The following is a 17,096-nucleotide window of genomic DNA, read 5'->3' as shown; positions in this document are numbered from 1 at the left end:
AATTCTAGCTACTTAACCAAATATTTTCAAACCAAAAAGAGTATATATGTTTAACAACACTTGCATTTGACTTACAAATTGTTTATGGACACTTTCATAACGCGGATGTAGGTAGGCAGCGTCTCGCATATATCGCTCTAGCCATAAAATGCCAAAACCACAAGCCTACTACACCTCTATCTCTATCGGTGGGAGGTAGAAAATGTGTACTTCCTGTCGTCAAACGCTCCAAGCACATGCATACGAGAGGACCACAATCCCCTCTGGCTTCCTTCGTTTGTTGTGGCGCGGTCTCGTCTCTGATAACTGTAACATTGAACTTCTTTGGCTTCTTGTTTCCAGACTTAGTCCAATAATCAATTGCATCCAATAATTTAGCCAAATGAGAGCTCCATCCCTTAATCATATCTCTCAAATCAGACAATGATATGTAATTTATCATGCTGACATATACTATTGTCTTTAGGGATGGGAGCTGAAGCTCAACGAGAAGCCAATGAGTACGGTCCAAAACAGGGATAAACACCTGCATCGAAATGTAATAATTCAAATTGCGCACTTATTTATGAACACCTTTAAAATATTTAAACAAATATACTAACCTTATCGACCTCCCACCATGCAGGATAAAGCTTAGCCTGTCCATTAGCCAACACATATGATTCCTGTCGTTGATTCTTCAAGTGAACTACGTGAAAAGACGTCGGCATAATTGTATATCGCGTTTTTTAAATAATTTTCTTTAATTTCCTTACAATTAGAAGACGTGTCACCTATGCATCAATATGTTGTTTTATAAAAAAAAACATATATTAGTGAATTACATAAATTTTAAAAAAATTAATCAAACTGAAATATAAGACTTACCCCCCCATCGAAATAGTCGTTGTCTTCAACCCCTAATAATACACCCCACCAAGACCGTTCAATCAATAAATGCATATCATCGTTGAGTTTGTATATGTCAGCGTAACACCCTTGGCTCCGCTCATGTAGATAAAATTCAACTGCGGTCTTAGCCCAAAGGGTATAATCCAGAATTGTTTCCGGTAGTTGTTTCCTCTCCACTTCATCTGTCGGAATGGTACTGGCCGGTAACTTATACGAAAGCCAACAGTCATCCATCATGTCCGGCACGTGAGGGGGCTTCTCAATAATTCGATATATTACGCCGTGTGAATCGGGCTCTAGAATGTTGGGAGGGACCTCTTCAACGATGACAGTGGCCTCTTGAACGGTGGGAGTGGACTCTTGAGGGATGATAGAGGCCTCTTGAACGATAGGGGATGCCTCTTGAACGATGAAAGGTGAGTCGGGCTTTTTCTTACGGATTCTTCGCACTATTGGGGTGAACGGAGACGTAATGGCACGTGCACGCCGTCTGATGCGTGAACTTCGTCTTGCAAGAAAAACCCGACGTAGAGCATCCACCTTAGCGAGCCGCTAAAAATAAATTAATACATAAATCAGTAAATAAACAGACATGATATTAAACAGTGAAAACAAAGACAAATATATTTCAAACTTGCACGGTATTCACCCAGGTCATTATTATATCATTGTTCACAAAATGCATCAGATAACATTCCAGAAGTAAGCACTTATATAAACATTTAAAAGAATAACATATAGGTTTAGTGCAGGTTCAATGACAACATAAAGAGTAGTAGTTTATTCTTGAAACTTAAATTTTCAACACTGTGAATTTAGTATTTGTCTTTTGGTTGAAGTAATGCAATTCATTCAAGTTTCAACTTGCAGAAGAATAATAGAATCTGAAACTTAAAATCGCAACGCGAAAATGACTATCGCAATGCGAAAATGACTATCGCAATGCGAAAATGACTATCGCAACGAGAGAATCTCAATGCGAAATGAAAATCGCAACAACAAAATCGCAACGCGAAAATGACTATCGCAATGCGAAATTGACTATCGCAATGCGATTTTCATTTCGCATTACGATTCTTTCGTTGCGACAGTCAAATTCGCATTGCGATAGTCATTTTCGCATTGCGATTCTCTCGTTGCAATAGTCATTTTCGCGTTGCGATAGTAAACTATTCTTCTTCTGCAAATTGAAACTTGAATGGATTGCATTACTTCAACCAAAAGACAACCAAAAACAAATACTAACTTCACAGGGTTAAAGAATAAACAGTTAAACAGTATTGGCAGCAACCAAATGAATTTACTAAGCAATCTAAGTGAAATTACGAGTAAATTTATCATCAAGTTAAATATATGAAAAATATTAAACTTACCTCGTTGCGTAGAGTATGAACCTCATTCTGCAACGATGCTACAATCTCACGTAGAGCTGCTACCTCACCACGTAAAGTAGACACCTCAACACGCCATGCACCATTGTCATCGCGTAAAGTATCGACCTCCTCACGCAAGGCATTGACCTCATTACGTAACTCCTCTAACTCATCCCGTGGAGGTGGAGGTGGAGAACAGGGAGATAAACGTCGTAGCATCTTTGCCGGTCACCTATCATGAGGTGATGGTGGAGAAGAGGCTCGATGATGTAACAGAATAGGTGATGACTCTCGTTGTGGAGGTGTATATTCGGGTCGATCAGGTGATGGCTCTGGGTGAGGTGATGGCTCTCGAAGTGGTGGCTGCTCATCATCCGTGCTATCAAAAAAACGCTTACTAGCTTGCCACCAATCAGTGGCAAGCTCAGCTTCCGTGGGTGTCAGCCTCTGTAATGGAGTGTTGGCCTCCTAACAATATAAAAGCTCAAATAAAGTTAAACGTGTACTAGTAATAACTTGTTTATAAACATATGGTAGTATTTGTGTTAACTTACATTATTTATTGTAGTATACGGTAGTAAATCTTCCCATTGCTGCAAGGACAGTTTCCTCTTCCAGGAAATAGCCCTAGGAATATCATTAGAAGTTTTTAATGCATATGTCTGCATGGCGGGAAAGGCCTCAAATATCCAAATCTACAAACAATATAATAACAAACATTAATAATTGTTAAAGAATTAATTATAATTTTGGAAACATTATATAAAATTTATTACCTTAAAGGCCCAAATAAAGCCTGACAAAGTGTATTTGGAACCATCGCCACGCAAACTTTTTCGATCATCAAAGGCAGACGACAACTTATTCCATGTAGCTCTCCATAGATACAAACCCCACGGAAACAGGTTCCATGCATTTAGGTCCTCTACCAATTTAATTAGATCATTAGGAATAGGTTGTCGGGCCTCTCTGCCTAAAAAGCCGGCTTGCAAAAGTATTAGAAGGCATACTCGGACAACATCGACGTCATCCATCTGAGTAAAACCATCTTTCTTATTAAATAATCTCGTCAAGTCTTCCACGTGTAAATTCGGCTTCTCCGTTGACAGCTCAGGAAAAACCCGGGAAAACCATGATAGGCGGATAATATGTCTAGTGTACCAATCTACATCATCGTGTCCGAAGCGTAGACCGGTGATTAAGCAAAACTCCTCCCGCCCAAAACACGTATATGCCGGTGGAAAATCAAACCATATCTCTTCATCACGACGTTGTATAGTCTCTGGTAGATCGCTAGTCATGGTTTGAAGAAACAGATGGGTCAACATAGCTTCTCCACCCGGATGTTGTACTTTCAGCCATGACCCGAAGCAAGTATCCTCAAATATTTTTCTTTGTGCAGGTGAAAGCTTCGACGCAATTGTTTTGGCCAGGCTTACTTTATTTCTTAAGGTCAATTGAGCCGAATAAAAGTTCTGCAAAAACAATAAACATTCCAATTTAAATATACCAAAAACTACACTGTGAAGATATAAAAGAACAATAAACATAAAGAGTAGTAGTTTATTCTTCAAACTTAAATTTGCAACACTGTGAATTTAGTATTTGTTTTTGTTTTTTGGTTGAAGTAATGCAATTTATTCAAGTTTCAATTTGCATAAGAAAAATAGTTTTTGAAACTTTAAATCGCAACACGAAAATGAAAATCGCAACACGAAAATGACTATCGCAACACAAGAATCGCAACGCGAAATGAAAATCGCAACGACAAAATCGCATTGCGATAGTCATTCTCGGTTTCAAATATTAAAATTGAAAGAAACTTAAATGGATTGCATTACTTCAACCAAAAGATAAAACAAAGACAAATACTAACTTCACAGGGTTAAAGACTAAACAGTTTAGCAGTATTGGCAGTAATCGAATGAATATAATAAGCAATCTAAGTGAAATGATTAATCTATTATTGAAAACACCAGTAAACTTATCATCAATTTCAATATGAAAAACCTAATAATAATGCAAAAATTTCAAAATAAAAATAATTAAAAAAACTAACCCTCGGTGGTTGATTTTCCATTTCTGACCGTGAATGATTTCGCCGGAGATGGAGACTGATATCGTCGTGGGGACTGATTTCGTCAGAGATTGGGACGGATGTCGCCTTAGAGAGTGAGAGATGGAGATGAGACTGAGTTGTGATTTAGGGTTTTAGGTTATGAGTTGCGATTACGTGATATACTGTGGACGGTTCAGTGTTCCGATATATTAATATATTCGTGTTTGGAATTTGAAAAAAAAATACGCGTTAATACGAATGGTTCTATGTAAATCGCATTGCGATTTACGTATTCGCATTGCGATTTACGTAATCGCATTGCGATTTACGTATTCGCATTGCGAATTAGGGAAATCGCAATGCGATAGTCAGAATCGCGTTGCGAATCTGGAAACTAATTTGCGATACAAGAGATCGCGTTGCGAATTATCGATCGCATTGCGATTTAGTTGGTCATTTTGGCAAATCCAAAAAAAATTAGTTAAAATCGTATATTATAAGACATTTTTGATCACTGAGGTTATTTTCTCTTACCAAAATTGGGCATTTACATTTCGGGTGAGAGAATCTGTTGTTTTTTAGTGTAGTGTTGGTGTTGGGTCCATCCAACATTGTGGGAATCTCCTTTCCCTGATTCTCAACTCTTTGGAATCCCATAACTCCGCATTTAGATTTATCCAAGTTACCCCTTTGATTTTATTCCCCCAAAAAAGGAATTTATAAAATCCAGAATATAAACTTTTCTAACTTTTTTAAGTTATTATTGAATAATAAATTTTCAATTATCAATTCTCAAATAAAAATATTAATATAAACTCTTTTTTTAAAAAATATTTAATATTATTTGTAAAGACAAATTTTATCCGGTTTATGCTAATTTGTTGTGTATAAATTATTAAGATGAAATCATTTGAATTTTACGAAGGAAACGGAAGGTAAATTTGGTGCGTCTATTAAATCGACGTTTATGGAAGGTTCACGTGCAAAAGTTTTGGTGAATAATTAGGAAAACACTAAAACAAATCAAAAGGTTGATTTGATTTGGAGAGACTTTGGTGGTTCAACGTTTGAGTTATAGTCTTACTATGTTATGTGATTCCTACACCTAAAATCTAACAGCTTTTGTTTCATATTGTCAGCAGCTGAGCTGTTTTTGTCCTTAATTAACATAAAATAAATTGTTAATATTGTAAGAAAATAAGCCAATCTTCTCAAAGTCATTTGTTGGTGACCACAAAGACTTATTTACTTTACATTATAATTTGAGTTAATTGCACCCAATAATCCTTAAATTATAACTCTATATATATCCCCAAACTTCAAAATATTCTAATTACATCCTCAAATTGCAATCTGTGTAATTAGAATATTTTACAGTTTAAAAATTAATGTAAAATTCAGGTTATAGTTTAGGGAAATCTGAGAAGATAATTATGTTAAAATCTTCTATTACTCTCTATATTATAGGTAAGTTATGGATTTGGTCTATGTATTATAAGTTTGATCATTTTTAACCGTATTTTTTTAAAAATTTATAATCTTAAACTTGATTTAAACAATATCATTAAATCTATTAAGTCAAATTATATTATTAGTCTATATAATATGCGTAAGTTGTGGATTTAATTCTTATTTTTCAATTTGATCATTTATATCCTTATAATTTTGTTATATATTCTTTTATTATTTTAGTTGGAATTCAAAATTCAAAATTAATCAAATTATAATACAAAAATTAAATCTACAAATTATATTACACGGACTGATATCATTATTTGACCTTTACGTATGTCGGTAGTGGGGAAGTAAAAAAAATCTACTGAAGAAGGTTAAAAAGAAGAAGGTGAAATTTGATGTGTTGGTGAAAAAGAAAAGTAGAGGAAAATTGTAAGCAATATGATATCATGAGAGAGAATTAAAAATGTGTGATTTCGGTTGATCAAATGAAAAGAAAAAGACTATAGATTGACTTTTTAATTGCTCATAGATTATACGCAATGCAAATATGCAATCTTGCAAATTAAGAATCTTAAGAACCATACTTAAAGTGAAAGTAATGATTAATTAAACTCACATCTATCTTTCAACTTCCTTTTCAAGATTTGAAGTTTTTGATTATCCAAATTAACTAAATATTAAAAAAAATCCTAACTCTTTATTCACACAAAAAGTTAAATTCTCAACCCCTAATACTTTTTAGATTTATTTTAATTTAGATTTCTATCTATACATTATGTTGATTGAATCTATTATATTTGATTATTTTGGATATTAAATAATGATTTTTGATTATTTAACTAAGTGTTTTAATTTTTTTGTTTGTATGATTTATGTGTGATCATAAGTGACTAGTTTCTTGTATTATTGATCATAGAAAAATATCCTTATATATATTTAGTTTATAATTATAATTATAATTTGAATATATTATACTTTTAATAAAATTGATTGTTTCTATAAAGAAAATATATTTTTAAGATAGAAAAAAATAGGTCATCGTCTCTACATCATTCAGAAATTTGGACCGTCTCCTATGAATATGCAACATTATATCCAAAAGGAAAATGAATTATATGAGCTTAAATATCACCCCATTCAATGATGTTTGTCATTTAGTGATTTGAATTACACGTTTACACATAAAACAATATCTAAAACAAAGTAAAATTGAAGTTTCAAATCACATTTTTGAGATCCTAATAGGATACAAACAGAATATTTTAGTATAAATTAACCACCATCACTTTGACCTTAGGGTGTCGAGCAAAATTAAACATTCCAGGCACTGTGGTGGAAGAATTAGTAAGTAAAGTCATTTATGATTTATTAACTGGCTAATTTAAATTGAATATATAATATAAATTTATTTTGAAGATTACTCTTTTAATTTAATTTTAATATATTAACAACACCAATATTTAAAATTCATTATATTTTAATTTTTCAAAATTTAATTTAATTTTCATATTTTATAAAATTAAAAATTAGGTCAAATCCACTAATATATGCGTGTGCCAGTTGTGATATATTATTTTTATAGTAATTTATTTTGCAATCATACTTATGTGTTCTCTTTTATTTTAAGATTGGGAAAATGTTGTTTATAGGATTTAGCATCCAATTACTCCTCTAAAGCTTCAACATTAATTGAAAATAATACTCTTTGTACTTGAGCAAAAGCACTTAAATGACAAAACTATCCTTTTGTTGAATATTCATTCCTAGGATAATATTGTCTTTGCGCATTGAAATTTTATAGGATCCTTAAATAAATTAAGGGTAAACTACATGTGTAGTACATAAAGTATTACTTTTGTTTCGTTTTAGTACCCAAAATTTATTCTTTTTCAAAATCATACATAACATTTAGTTTATATTTTAATTTGATATCCCGCTGTTAAAAAATTAACAATATTGTTGACATGATTTTTTTTATTTTTTTCCAATGATGATATGACATTATCTTATGGTAACACGTCGACATTACAATTAAGTTTTTAATGATGGGTACCAAAATGATACTTAAACTAAACATAGGTATATTTTTTGAGGTAAAATGCCAAAATTAGTCCCCCAACATTTACTAAAATGGTCCTTTTGCCCCCACCCCAATTATATCTTTTAGAGCATTTTAATACTCAACGTTTCATTTTAGGACAAAATACCCCTAACATTTGACAAAATAACATTTGACAAAATAATCACTTTGTCTCTTATTAATTTTTTGGGGCATTTTAGCCCCCAATGTTTTATTTTAGGGGTTAAAAAAAGGCTCATATTTTGGAGCGTTAATTGTGTGTTAACTAATATTCATCTATAAAAATGAGTTTTTTGTTCCAAAGTGAAACGTTGGGGGTTAAAATGCTCCAAAAAGAAATAATAATGACGAAAATGACCATTTTAGTAAACGTTAGGGGCTATTTTTTACATTATGCCGAATTTTGAAATAAAATAAAATTTGGGTACTAAAACGGGATAAAAGTAATAGGTTATATACTAAACATGTATTTACCCGTAAATTAATCACTAATCCCTCTATGTACCATATATAAATGGCCGCGTGGCTCCTCAATGGCTCCCATTTAAAGATCAAAGCCAATTCTTTTGATTTTATTTAATTAAAAAAAGTTTAAAGATTGTGTAAAATATTATTTATTTTTACATCTTTGATGACAATCAGATTAAATGTATTTTTTTGTTTCTTATTTTATAAATTATGCTTTTAAAAAATGGTATTAAGGGGACAGCTCACCGTAAGTTCGCTTTGAATTTTGTGTTATTTTAAATTTATTTAATTCTTTAATATATTCTATATCTTCATGATATATTCAGGTATTTAAAATTTTGTTTGGATCTAATTGTTTATTTGTCTCTCAAGTGACCATCTGCCCATTAGTTGTAGATGGAAAAAATTTAAAAGTATACATATATATAAAAATAATAAATATATAAAAATTTGAGACAAACATAACTAGTGGAATAAATAACTAACAATGAATTTAGATTTTATTTTATTTTTCTATTGGTGAATGTAATTTAGTATTTGTTTAAAGACATTTAACCTTTTGATAATGAAGGTCGTACCTATGCATATGCGGAACTCGAACTTAAAATTTTAAGGAATAACAATAAATCTTTAACTACTAAGATCATTTAGTTTATACGTTACATGATAAATTCATATTTTAAAATAAACATCTATCCGCTCTTGATATAAGGTAATCCATCAGTGTACCCTAGTCTTTAAGAGTTTTATTTTAATGGTACTCAAAGTTTATAACCTTTCTCAAATCAGCATTTATTTTTTATCTTAAATTGGTATTCTAATTTTAAAAGATCTGAAATTAGTACATGTGCGAATCACTTTAACAACTAAATTAGTTATTAAAATATCACGACATAATTAATTTTTGATTCAATTTGAAGATTATAAATTTAAATATATTTAAACTTTAAATTACTTTTAAATTAAAATTAGAGGATTATATGTAATTTAAACATGATATAAAAAATGAAAATGTAGTCCAACAAAGACATAAAGCCATTTTATAGGTGGGGTATCTCATTTTAGTCACAAAATCCATGGCTTCCTTCTAAAATTGGACACATCAATGTTCCTCTGGGCTGGGGTTATCCCCATCATTCAAAAAGAAATCGTGAAAAAGGCAACCCAGAAATTCCACCGTCTTCTAATTTTGTAAATCATTCACAATAACAAAAGCTATTATCGTCAACAATATTATAATAATGAATCATACAAAATCTGAGTAACTAAAAAGAAAGTGGAGAGACAGGCAGGGAGGAGATTTATATTTTTTTCTTCTTGTTCTGTTGAAATCCAGGCTATTCTTTTCATTGAGTGGCTCACTTTTATTATTATTTTTCTCTAATTAGTGTTATCTTTCTGATTTGATTGTAAGCGCTGTTTTGTGGCGAAGAACTCTGGGGAATCTCTTTTTCCAGGCTCCTCTATTTTTGGAGCTGTTTCCGGTAGCAGAGCAGTGATTGCACTTGAGTTTCAGGCCACCAAATTCTTCGGATTCCCACTTTGAAGTTGTTGAGATAGATCCACGTGAAAGCTGCTCGTGTTTTCTGGGTCATCACTTTGTTAAATTTGATGAAGCTTTCCGAGAATATATTTTCCTGGAGATATTTTCTTGGGAAACAAACAGAGAGTTTGGTTTCATAGTGGGTCCTTCTAGGCACTCCGATTATTCAATACTGATCTGGTTTTTAGTGTTGGAGAAGGGCAATGGAGTCAGATCTTCAACGCCGGAATCATTATCATCAACCTCAACAGCATCAAAAACAGTTGAACACTGGCTTGACAAGGTATCAGTCTGCACCCAGTTCGTATTTTTACAATATTTTGGACAGAGATTTCTGTCAAGAGATTCTAAACCGGCCGTCGAGTCCCGAAACAGAACGAATTATCGCCCGGTTTCTATCGAGCAGCGACGACGCCGGGGGCAGTGTTGGGGATAATCCAGAGAACATTTCCGACCAGAATCTTGGCTCGATAACTCCCAAATCACCCGTTAGAGAAACGGCAGTAAAAATAGAGCCGCAAACGCAGATTATGACACAAATGAATAATCAAACAGGGGTTTTTCTCCACCAGCAGCAGGGGAATTACTCCTCTGTTCCACAGAATTTTTATCAAAGCCAACCTCAACAGCATTTGTCAAATCAGCAACCCAATTCAAGTATGAATTACAGGGTTCTGAGCTCGACGGAGACGTCGCGGCCAACACAGATGAAGATGGGAAACGGAAATAATTCGAGTCTTATTCGACATAGCAGCTCCCCTGCAGGGTTATTCTCCGATATAAACATTGAAAATAGTAAGTTTTTTTTTTTGCATGTTTCATGGCAGTTCATACAGATCTTCGTTTTAGAATATAAAAAATATGATTATTAGATTTCAGGGGTAATTTTTGACACTCAAAATCTTATGAAGTTGCAGGCTATGGTGTGATGAGAGGAATGGGAGATTATGGAAGCATTAATAGCGGTAACAAAGAAGCAGCATTTCCTTCGGCAAGCATGCAGCCTCCGTCTAGACTAATGAGTCCGAAACCGAGCTCCGAGAACGCTGGATTATCGAGACAAAATCTTCCCTACAATTATTCCTCGGGGTTTCCGGTTTCTTCTTGGGATGACTCGATGATGGTTTCTGATAACATTTCCGGTGTAAAAAGGCTCCACGAAGACGATGGACCGCTTTCCGGCTTAGACTTCGACGGAGCAACTCAGGTAGTAAACACATTAATACAGAATGCAGCATTCATTAGTTATATGTGAGCTAACAACGTAAACTCTAACAGAACACGATGGTTGCCGGAAACCATCCACCGCCACTTTTGGCTCATCATTTGAGTTTACCGAAGAGTTCGCCGGACATGTCTGCCATAGAGAAGCTATTGCAGTATCAGGATTCGGTTCCGTGCAAGATCCGGGCCAAGAGAGGGTGTGCCACTCACCCTAGAAGCATTGCCGAAAGGGTAACGTTTCTTATACCATTGCACGTCATCTCCTTTTTCCCGTCCATCGTCAATTAGTAAATCACATACCGATAATTAAAATCGCAAATGGACAACCTTTGATCTTGACTTAAGTTTGTTTCCATTCAGGTAAGAAGAACCAAAATAAGCGAACGCATGAGGAAGCTTCAAAACCTTGTTCCAAACATGGATAAGGTACAAATTCACTATTTATATATGAAATTATTTAGAGGGGGAAAAAACTAACGTTTTCTTTCCATGTTTGAAGCAAACAAACACATCCGACATGTTAGATTTGGCTGTTGATTATATCAAAGATCTCCAAAAACAGGTGCAGGTATGTTTATACTGACATCTACCCAAAATTGTACTTGTTTTGTTCTATAAAATCCTTTTTATTTTGCCACTTCGATTCATTCATCCTTTTTTTTTCAGACACTCTCGGAGAATCGTGCAAGGTGCTCGTGTGGTTCCAAGCACCAGCAGCAACAATAGTAGGTAATAATAATTTAAAAAGTATAATTTATTGTAGAACCTATTCAGCAGTGTAGTTACAAGCCATTTTTATGTTGTGATGATGATTTTTAGGTATAATTACTGTTTGCTTTTTGAGCCTATTTTCTTGCATGGTTTTCATTTTTCAACGGAAATAAATCAGGAACAAGTCTAATCTGTGTCATAAATGATAGTATTGGGTTTTCATGCGGAAGAAATCATCAATGATATATTGAATTTGTACAAAAGGGGAAGCAATAACATGTGGCATTTGCTCAACCATATTTATATTGATGTGAACACTGATTAAGAGGACCTAGTTGTTGTATTGAATTGTTTGTCCAAAAACTTAGATATACAGTTAGAATAAAGTTTCAGTAATTATATGATACGATGACAGTAAATTAATTTTTTTATATAAAAAAATAGTATCAATGAATGACTCATAATTTATTTTAAGAGTGACTATTTTTAAGAAAAATTACAGTATAGTTATTAAACTATCCAATATGATGAATTGACATCTAAAGAAAATAAAAATGATTAAAAGAGGATTTGTGTCATTATCCCATTTATTTTTCTATTTATTTATTTAATCAAATGATGATATATATAGTTATATTAGATGATTCATTTATTGAATTAAATTAAAATTAGGATGAAGTAGATAAAATATAAATAACTAGGACCAAATATATAAGTATATAAATTTATTTAATTATCATGTCAATATTTTTGTTAAAAATTAACAATCGGTGACTTGATTTATCTTATTTAAATAATTAAATGGTTTGGCTGATAACAATTTTAGTTAAATGACCAAATATATATATATATATATATATATCATTCTGGCACTACCATTTTACATTCGTATAAAGAGTGCGACTGTAATTCTTGTTATCCTTTAAAGCTACAAGTACTTATAAAAACCAAAGGTATAAAATTTATTATTAAATAATTAAGATTATTTAAACGGATATTATTATATATTTATCTCATATTTATAAAAAATTTATAAAAGAGTGTGATGGAATTAAAGAATTAGCGGCTGAAATTGGCTCCATATCCGTAACCCTTATTTATTCCCGTTAGTGTGGTATTGACAGCGTATCGTCGTCCATCCCTTTTGCCCTTTTTACTTTAATGTCACAAAATGTCTTTTCCCCCTTCATTTCATGTACACATCCGGCCTTTTCAGTTTCGCTTACAACTTACAAGCAGTGACGGCCTTTACACTGATTATTATTAGAATAATAGTTATATCTTCATATATTAATATTGTGATGTTGAAATACACTCTTAATTATATCATTATTTTAATCTCTTCAAATTTAAATTATTGTTTTTAAAGTATAAACTAAATGATTTTAGTGATTAAATGATTATTATTATTATTTGATATTTTATGTTCGAGCATCGAGTATGTAAAAAAATAAGTATTTATTATCATAGAGTTTACAATCTTTCAACATATATTATCTTATATTTGATAGATTATACATAATGTTTACAGCCCAAGTAACCGTCTAACAACCAAGTCCATACAGTTAAGACAACTTTACAATTAAAGCTTAGGAGGTGTTTGTTTTTATAAAAAAATATCTTCAAAGCTCTTATGTATGCTTCGCGTAGATACTGAGCTTCGCAGACCGTTTGTTTTTTAGAAGACAGTAGCTCTGAAAACGTCTGCGCGTCTTCTTCTTGGCGCAGACGTGGCCTTGTGTCTTCAAAACTCTTCCAACCTCTTCAAAGAACATTAAAAACAAAAACCCTCGCCTAAAAACATGATTCTACAGCGGATCGAGAATATATGACTCAGCTACGAGATGAAATTGCTGAACAATTAATGCAAAATATAGATTGATTTATTTTAAAAAATTAATTATTTTAGTTGTATGGATTATTTAAATTTCAGTATTGTAAAACTAAAATTATTTAAATTTCAGTATTGTAAAACTCTTTTAAGTTTAAAAAATCAGTTTATTTATATTTCAGTTTATTTTAGCAGTCCTGCAGACGTTAAAAAACAAACAGTCTTCTTCTTGCAGACTGTAGACTTTTGGTCCACCTCTTCTACTGCAAATGCCTACAGATGTGATCCGCAGACTGCAGACCTTTTACCTCTGCAAAAACAAACAACACCTTAATATATATACTTCATCAATATTCACTTCTGATTTATAAAAAATATATATTAGTTTTAAAAACAAATGCTGCCCCATAAAATTTTTACAAAACGGGGCTCCCATGTACTATACTGGATACGAAAGTCAATAATCAAAGATTTCATATATATATATGAGAAAATCGCCTCAGTGACCAAAAATGCCTTATAATATACGATTTTAACCAACTTTTTTTGGATTTGCCAAAATGACCAACAAAATCGCAACGCGAAATAAAAATCGCAACGCGATCCCCAGAATCGCAAATCAGTTTCCAAAATCGCAACGCGATTCTTGAAAATCGCAATGCGATAGTACAAATTCGCAATGCGATTTTCCAAAATCGCAACGCGAATATGAAAATCGCAACGCGAACACATAAATCGCAACGCGTATCCGTAAATCGCAACGTGTATCCGTAAATCGCAACGCGTATGGGTAAATCGCAATGCGTATCCGTATATCGCAACGCGTATCCGTAAATCGCAACGATAATACATAAAATCGCAACGCGTATCCGTAAATCGCAACGCGATATTTAAAGCGCCATTATAATCGCTACGCGTATTTTATTTTCAAATTACAAAAACGAATATTAAGACAAAATCCCGTAATCGCAACTCATAACCTAAAACCTAAAATCACAACTCAGTCCCATCTCCATCTCTCACTCTCTACGGCGAAGAAATCCGTCCCCATCTCCGAAGATTTCCGTCCCCATCTCCGGCGAAATCCCTCACAACCATTCACGGTCAGAAATCCCTCACAATATTCAGAAATGGAAATCAACCTCCGAGGGTTAGTTTTTTTAATTATTTTTATTTGAAATGTTTGCATTATTGTAGGTTTTTCATATTGAAACTGATGATAAGTTTACTGGTCATTTCAATAATAGATTAACCATTTCACTTAGATTTCATTTCGCGTTACGATTCTGTCGTTGCGATTTTCATTTCGCGTTGCTATTCTCTCGTTGCGATTTTCAAGTTAGTATTTGTCTTTGTCTTTGTTCTGTCTTTTGGTTGAAGTAATGCAATCCATTCAAGTTTCAATTTGCAGAAGAGTCGCAACGAGATAAATGAAAATCGCAACGAGAGAATGACTGTCGCAACGAGAGAAATGAAAATCGCAACGAGAGAATCGCAACGCGAAATGAAAATCGCAACGAGAGAATCGCAACGCGAAACCAAAATCGCATTGCGATTTTCATTTCGCGTTGCGATTCTCTCGTTGCGATTTTCATTTCGCGTTGCGATTCTCTCGTTGCGATTGTCATTTCGCGTTGCGATTCTCTCGTTGCGATTTTCATTTCAACCAAAAGACAAAACAGTATTGCAAATTTTAGTTTCAAGAATAAACTACTACTTTTTATGTTTATTGTTTTTGGTATATCTTCACAGTGTAGTTTTTGGTATATCTAACTTGGTATGTTTATTGTTTCTGTAGAAATTTTTTTCGGCTCAATTGACCTTGAGAAATAAAGTCAGCCTGGCCACTACAATTGCTTCGAAGCTTTCACCTGCTCAAAGACAATTGTTTGAGGAAACCTGCTTCGGGCCATGGCTGAGAGTACAGCATCCGGGTGGAGATGCTAATTTGACCCATTTATGGCTTCAGACCATGACATCAAATCTACCCGACAGTATACAACGTGGTGAGGAAGAGATATGGTTTCATTTTCCACCAGCGTATACTTGTTTTGGGCGGAAGGAGTTCTTCTTAATCACTGGTCTACGATTCGGACACGATGATGTAGGCCGGTACACTCGTCATATCGCCCGCCCATCATGGTTATCCCGGGTTTTTCCGGATGAGTCAATGGAGAAGCCGAACCTACATGTCGACGACCTAAAGAAATTGTTTAATAAGAAAGCTGGTTTCACTCGGATGGATGACGTCGATGTTGTCCGAGTATGCCTTCTACTACTTGTGTATGCCGGCTTTTTAGGCAGAGAGGCCAGACAACCTATTCATCGGGAGCTAATAATATTGGTAGAGGACCTGAATGCATGGAATCTGTTTCCGTGGGGTTCGTATATATGGAAAGCTACCTGGACTAAGTTGTCGTCTGCCTTTGATGACCGCAAAAGTTTGCGGGGCGATGGGTCCAAATACACTTTGTCAGGCTTTGTTTGGGCCTTTAAGGTAAGAATTTCTATATAATGTTTCTAAAATTATAATTAATTATTTAACAATTACTAATTTTGTTATTATATTGTTTGTAGATTTGGATATTCGAGGCTTTCCCCAGCATGCTACATATGCAATAAAAACGTCAAATGATATTCCCAGGGCTATTTCCTGGAAGAGGAAAACTCTGTTGGATTGGGAAGACTTAATACCATATGCGACAATAAATAATGTAAGTTAACACAAATACTTTCATATAATATATAAACAAGTTATTAATAGTAGACGTTTAACTTTGTTTGAGTTTTTATATTTTAGGAGGCCAACATTCCATTACAAAGACTGACACCCACGGAGGAAGAGCTTGCCACTGATTGGTGGCAAGCTAGTCAGAGTTTTTTTGATGGCACGGATGATGAGCAGCATCCACTTCCTCCAATTCGAGAGCCATCACCTCACCTAGAGCCATCACCCGATCGACCCGACTATACACCTCTAGAACGAGAGCCATCACCTATCCCGTCACATCATCGAGCCTCTTCTCCACCATCACCTCACGATAGGCGACCGGCAAAGATGCCACGACTCCTATCTCCCTGTTCTCCACCTCCACCTCCACGGGATGAGTCAAGGGAGTTACGTGATGAGGTCAATGCCTTGCGTGAGGAGATCGGTACTCTACGCGATAACGATGGTGCATGGCGTGTGGAGGTATCAACTTTACGTGGTGAGGTTGCCGCTCTACGTGAGATGATAGTATCGTTGCAGAATGAGGTTCATACTCTACGCAACGAGGTAAGTTTAAGATTTTCCATATTTAACTTAATGATAAATTTACTCGTAATTTCACTTAGATTAGCCATTTCACTTAGATTGCTTAGTAAATTTATTCGGTTGCTGCCAATTCTGCTAAACTGTGTATTCTTTAACACTGTGAAATAGTATTTGTCTTTGTTTTGTCTTTTGGTTGAAAGTA

The 17,096-nt window shown here is 33.9% G+C and overlaps 1 protein-coding gene across 2 annotated transcripts; it reads left to right on the top strand.

Moving 5' to 3' along the window:
• The first annotated feature begins 9,693 nt into the window (after positions 1-9,693).
• Positions 9,694-11,858, top strand: LOC120207911 (transcription factor bHLH122-like). Of its 2 annotated transcripts, none has more exons than XM_039207313.1 (6): positions 9,694-10,667; positions 10,790-11,079; positions 11,151-11,327; positions 11,457-11,522; positions 11,596-11,664; positions 11,763-11,858. In XM_039207313.1, exons 1-6 carry the CDS (start codon positions 10,076-10,078, stop codon positions 11,820-11,822), a joined length of 1,254 nt encoding a protein of 417 aa, XP_039063244.1. In that variant the 5' UTR covers positions 9,694-10,075; the 3' UTR covers positions 11,823-11,858. The 2 variants fall into 2 exon arrangements, with proteins under 2 accessions (XP_039063244.1, XP_039063243.1); XM_039207312.1 differs by having other exon boundaries at positions 9,695-10,667; positions 10,784-11,079; positions 11,763-11,856.
• Positions 11,859-17,096: the final 5,238 nt, after the last annotated feature.

This window comes from Hibiscus syriacus, unplaced genomic scaffold, assembly GCF_006381635.1.
Source record: "Hibiscus syriacus cultivar Baekdansim isolate YM2019G1 unplaced genomic scaffold, ASM638163v2 tig00015467_pilon, whole genome shotgun sequence".
In the NCBI taxonomy this organism is placed as follows: domain Eukaryota; kingdom Viridiplantae; phylum Streptophyta; class Magnoliopsida; order Malvales; family Malvaceae; genus Hibiscus; species Hibiscus syriacus.
The sequence above is the reverse complement of the archived record's forward strand: the minus strand, read 5'-3'. Positions and strand labels throughout refer to the sequence as shown.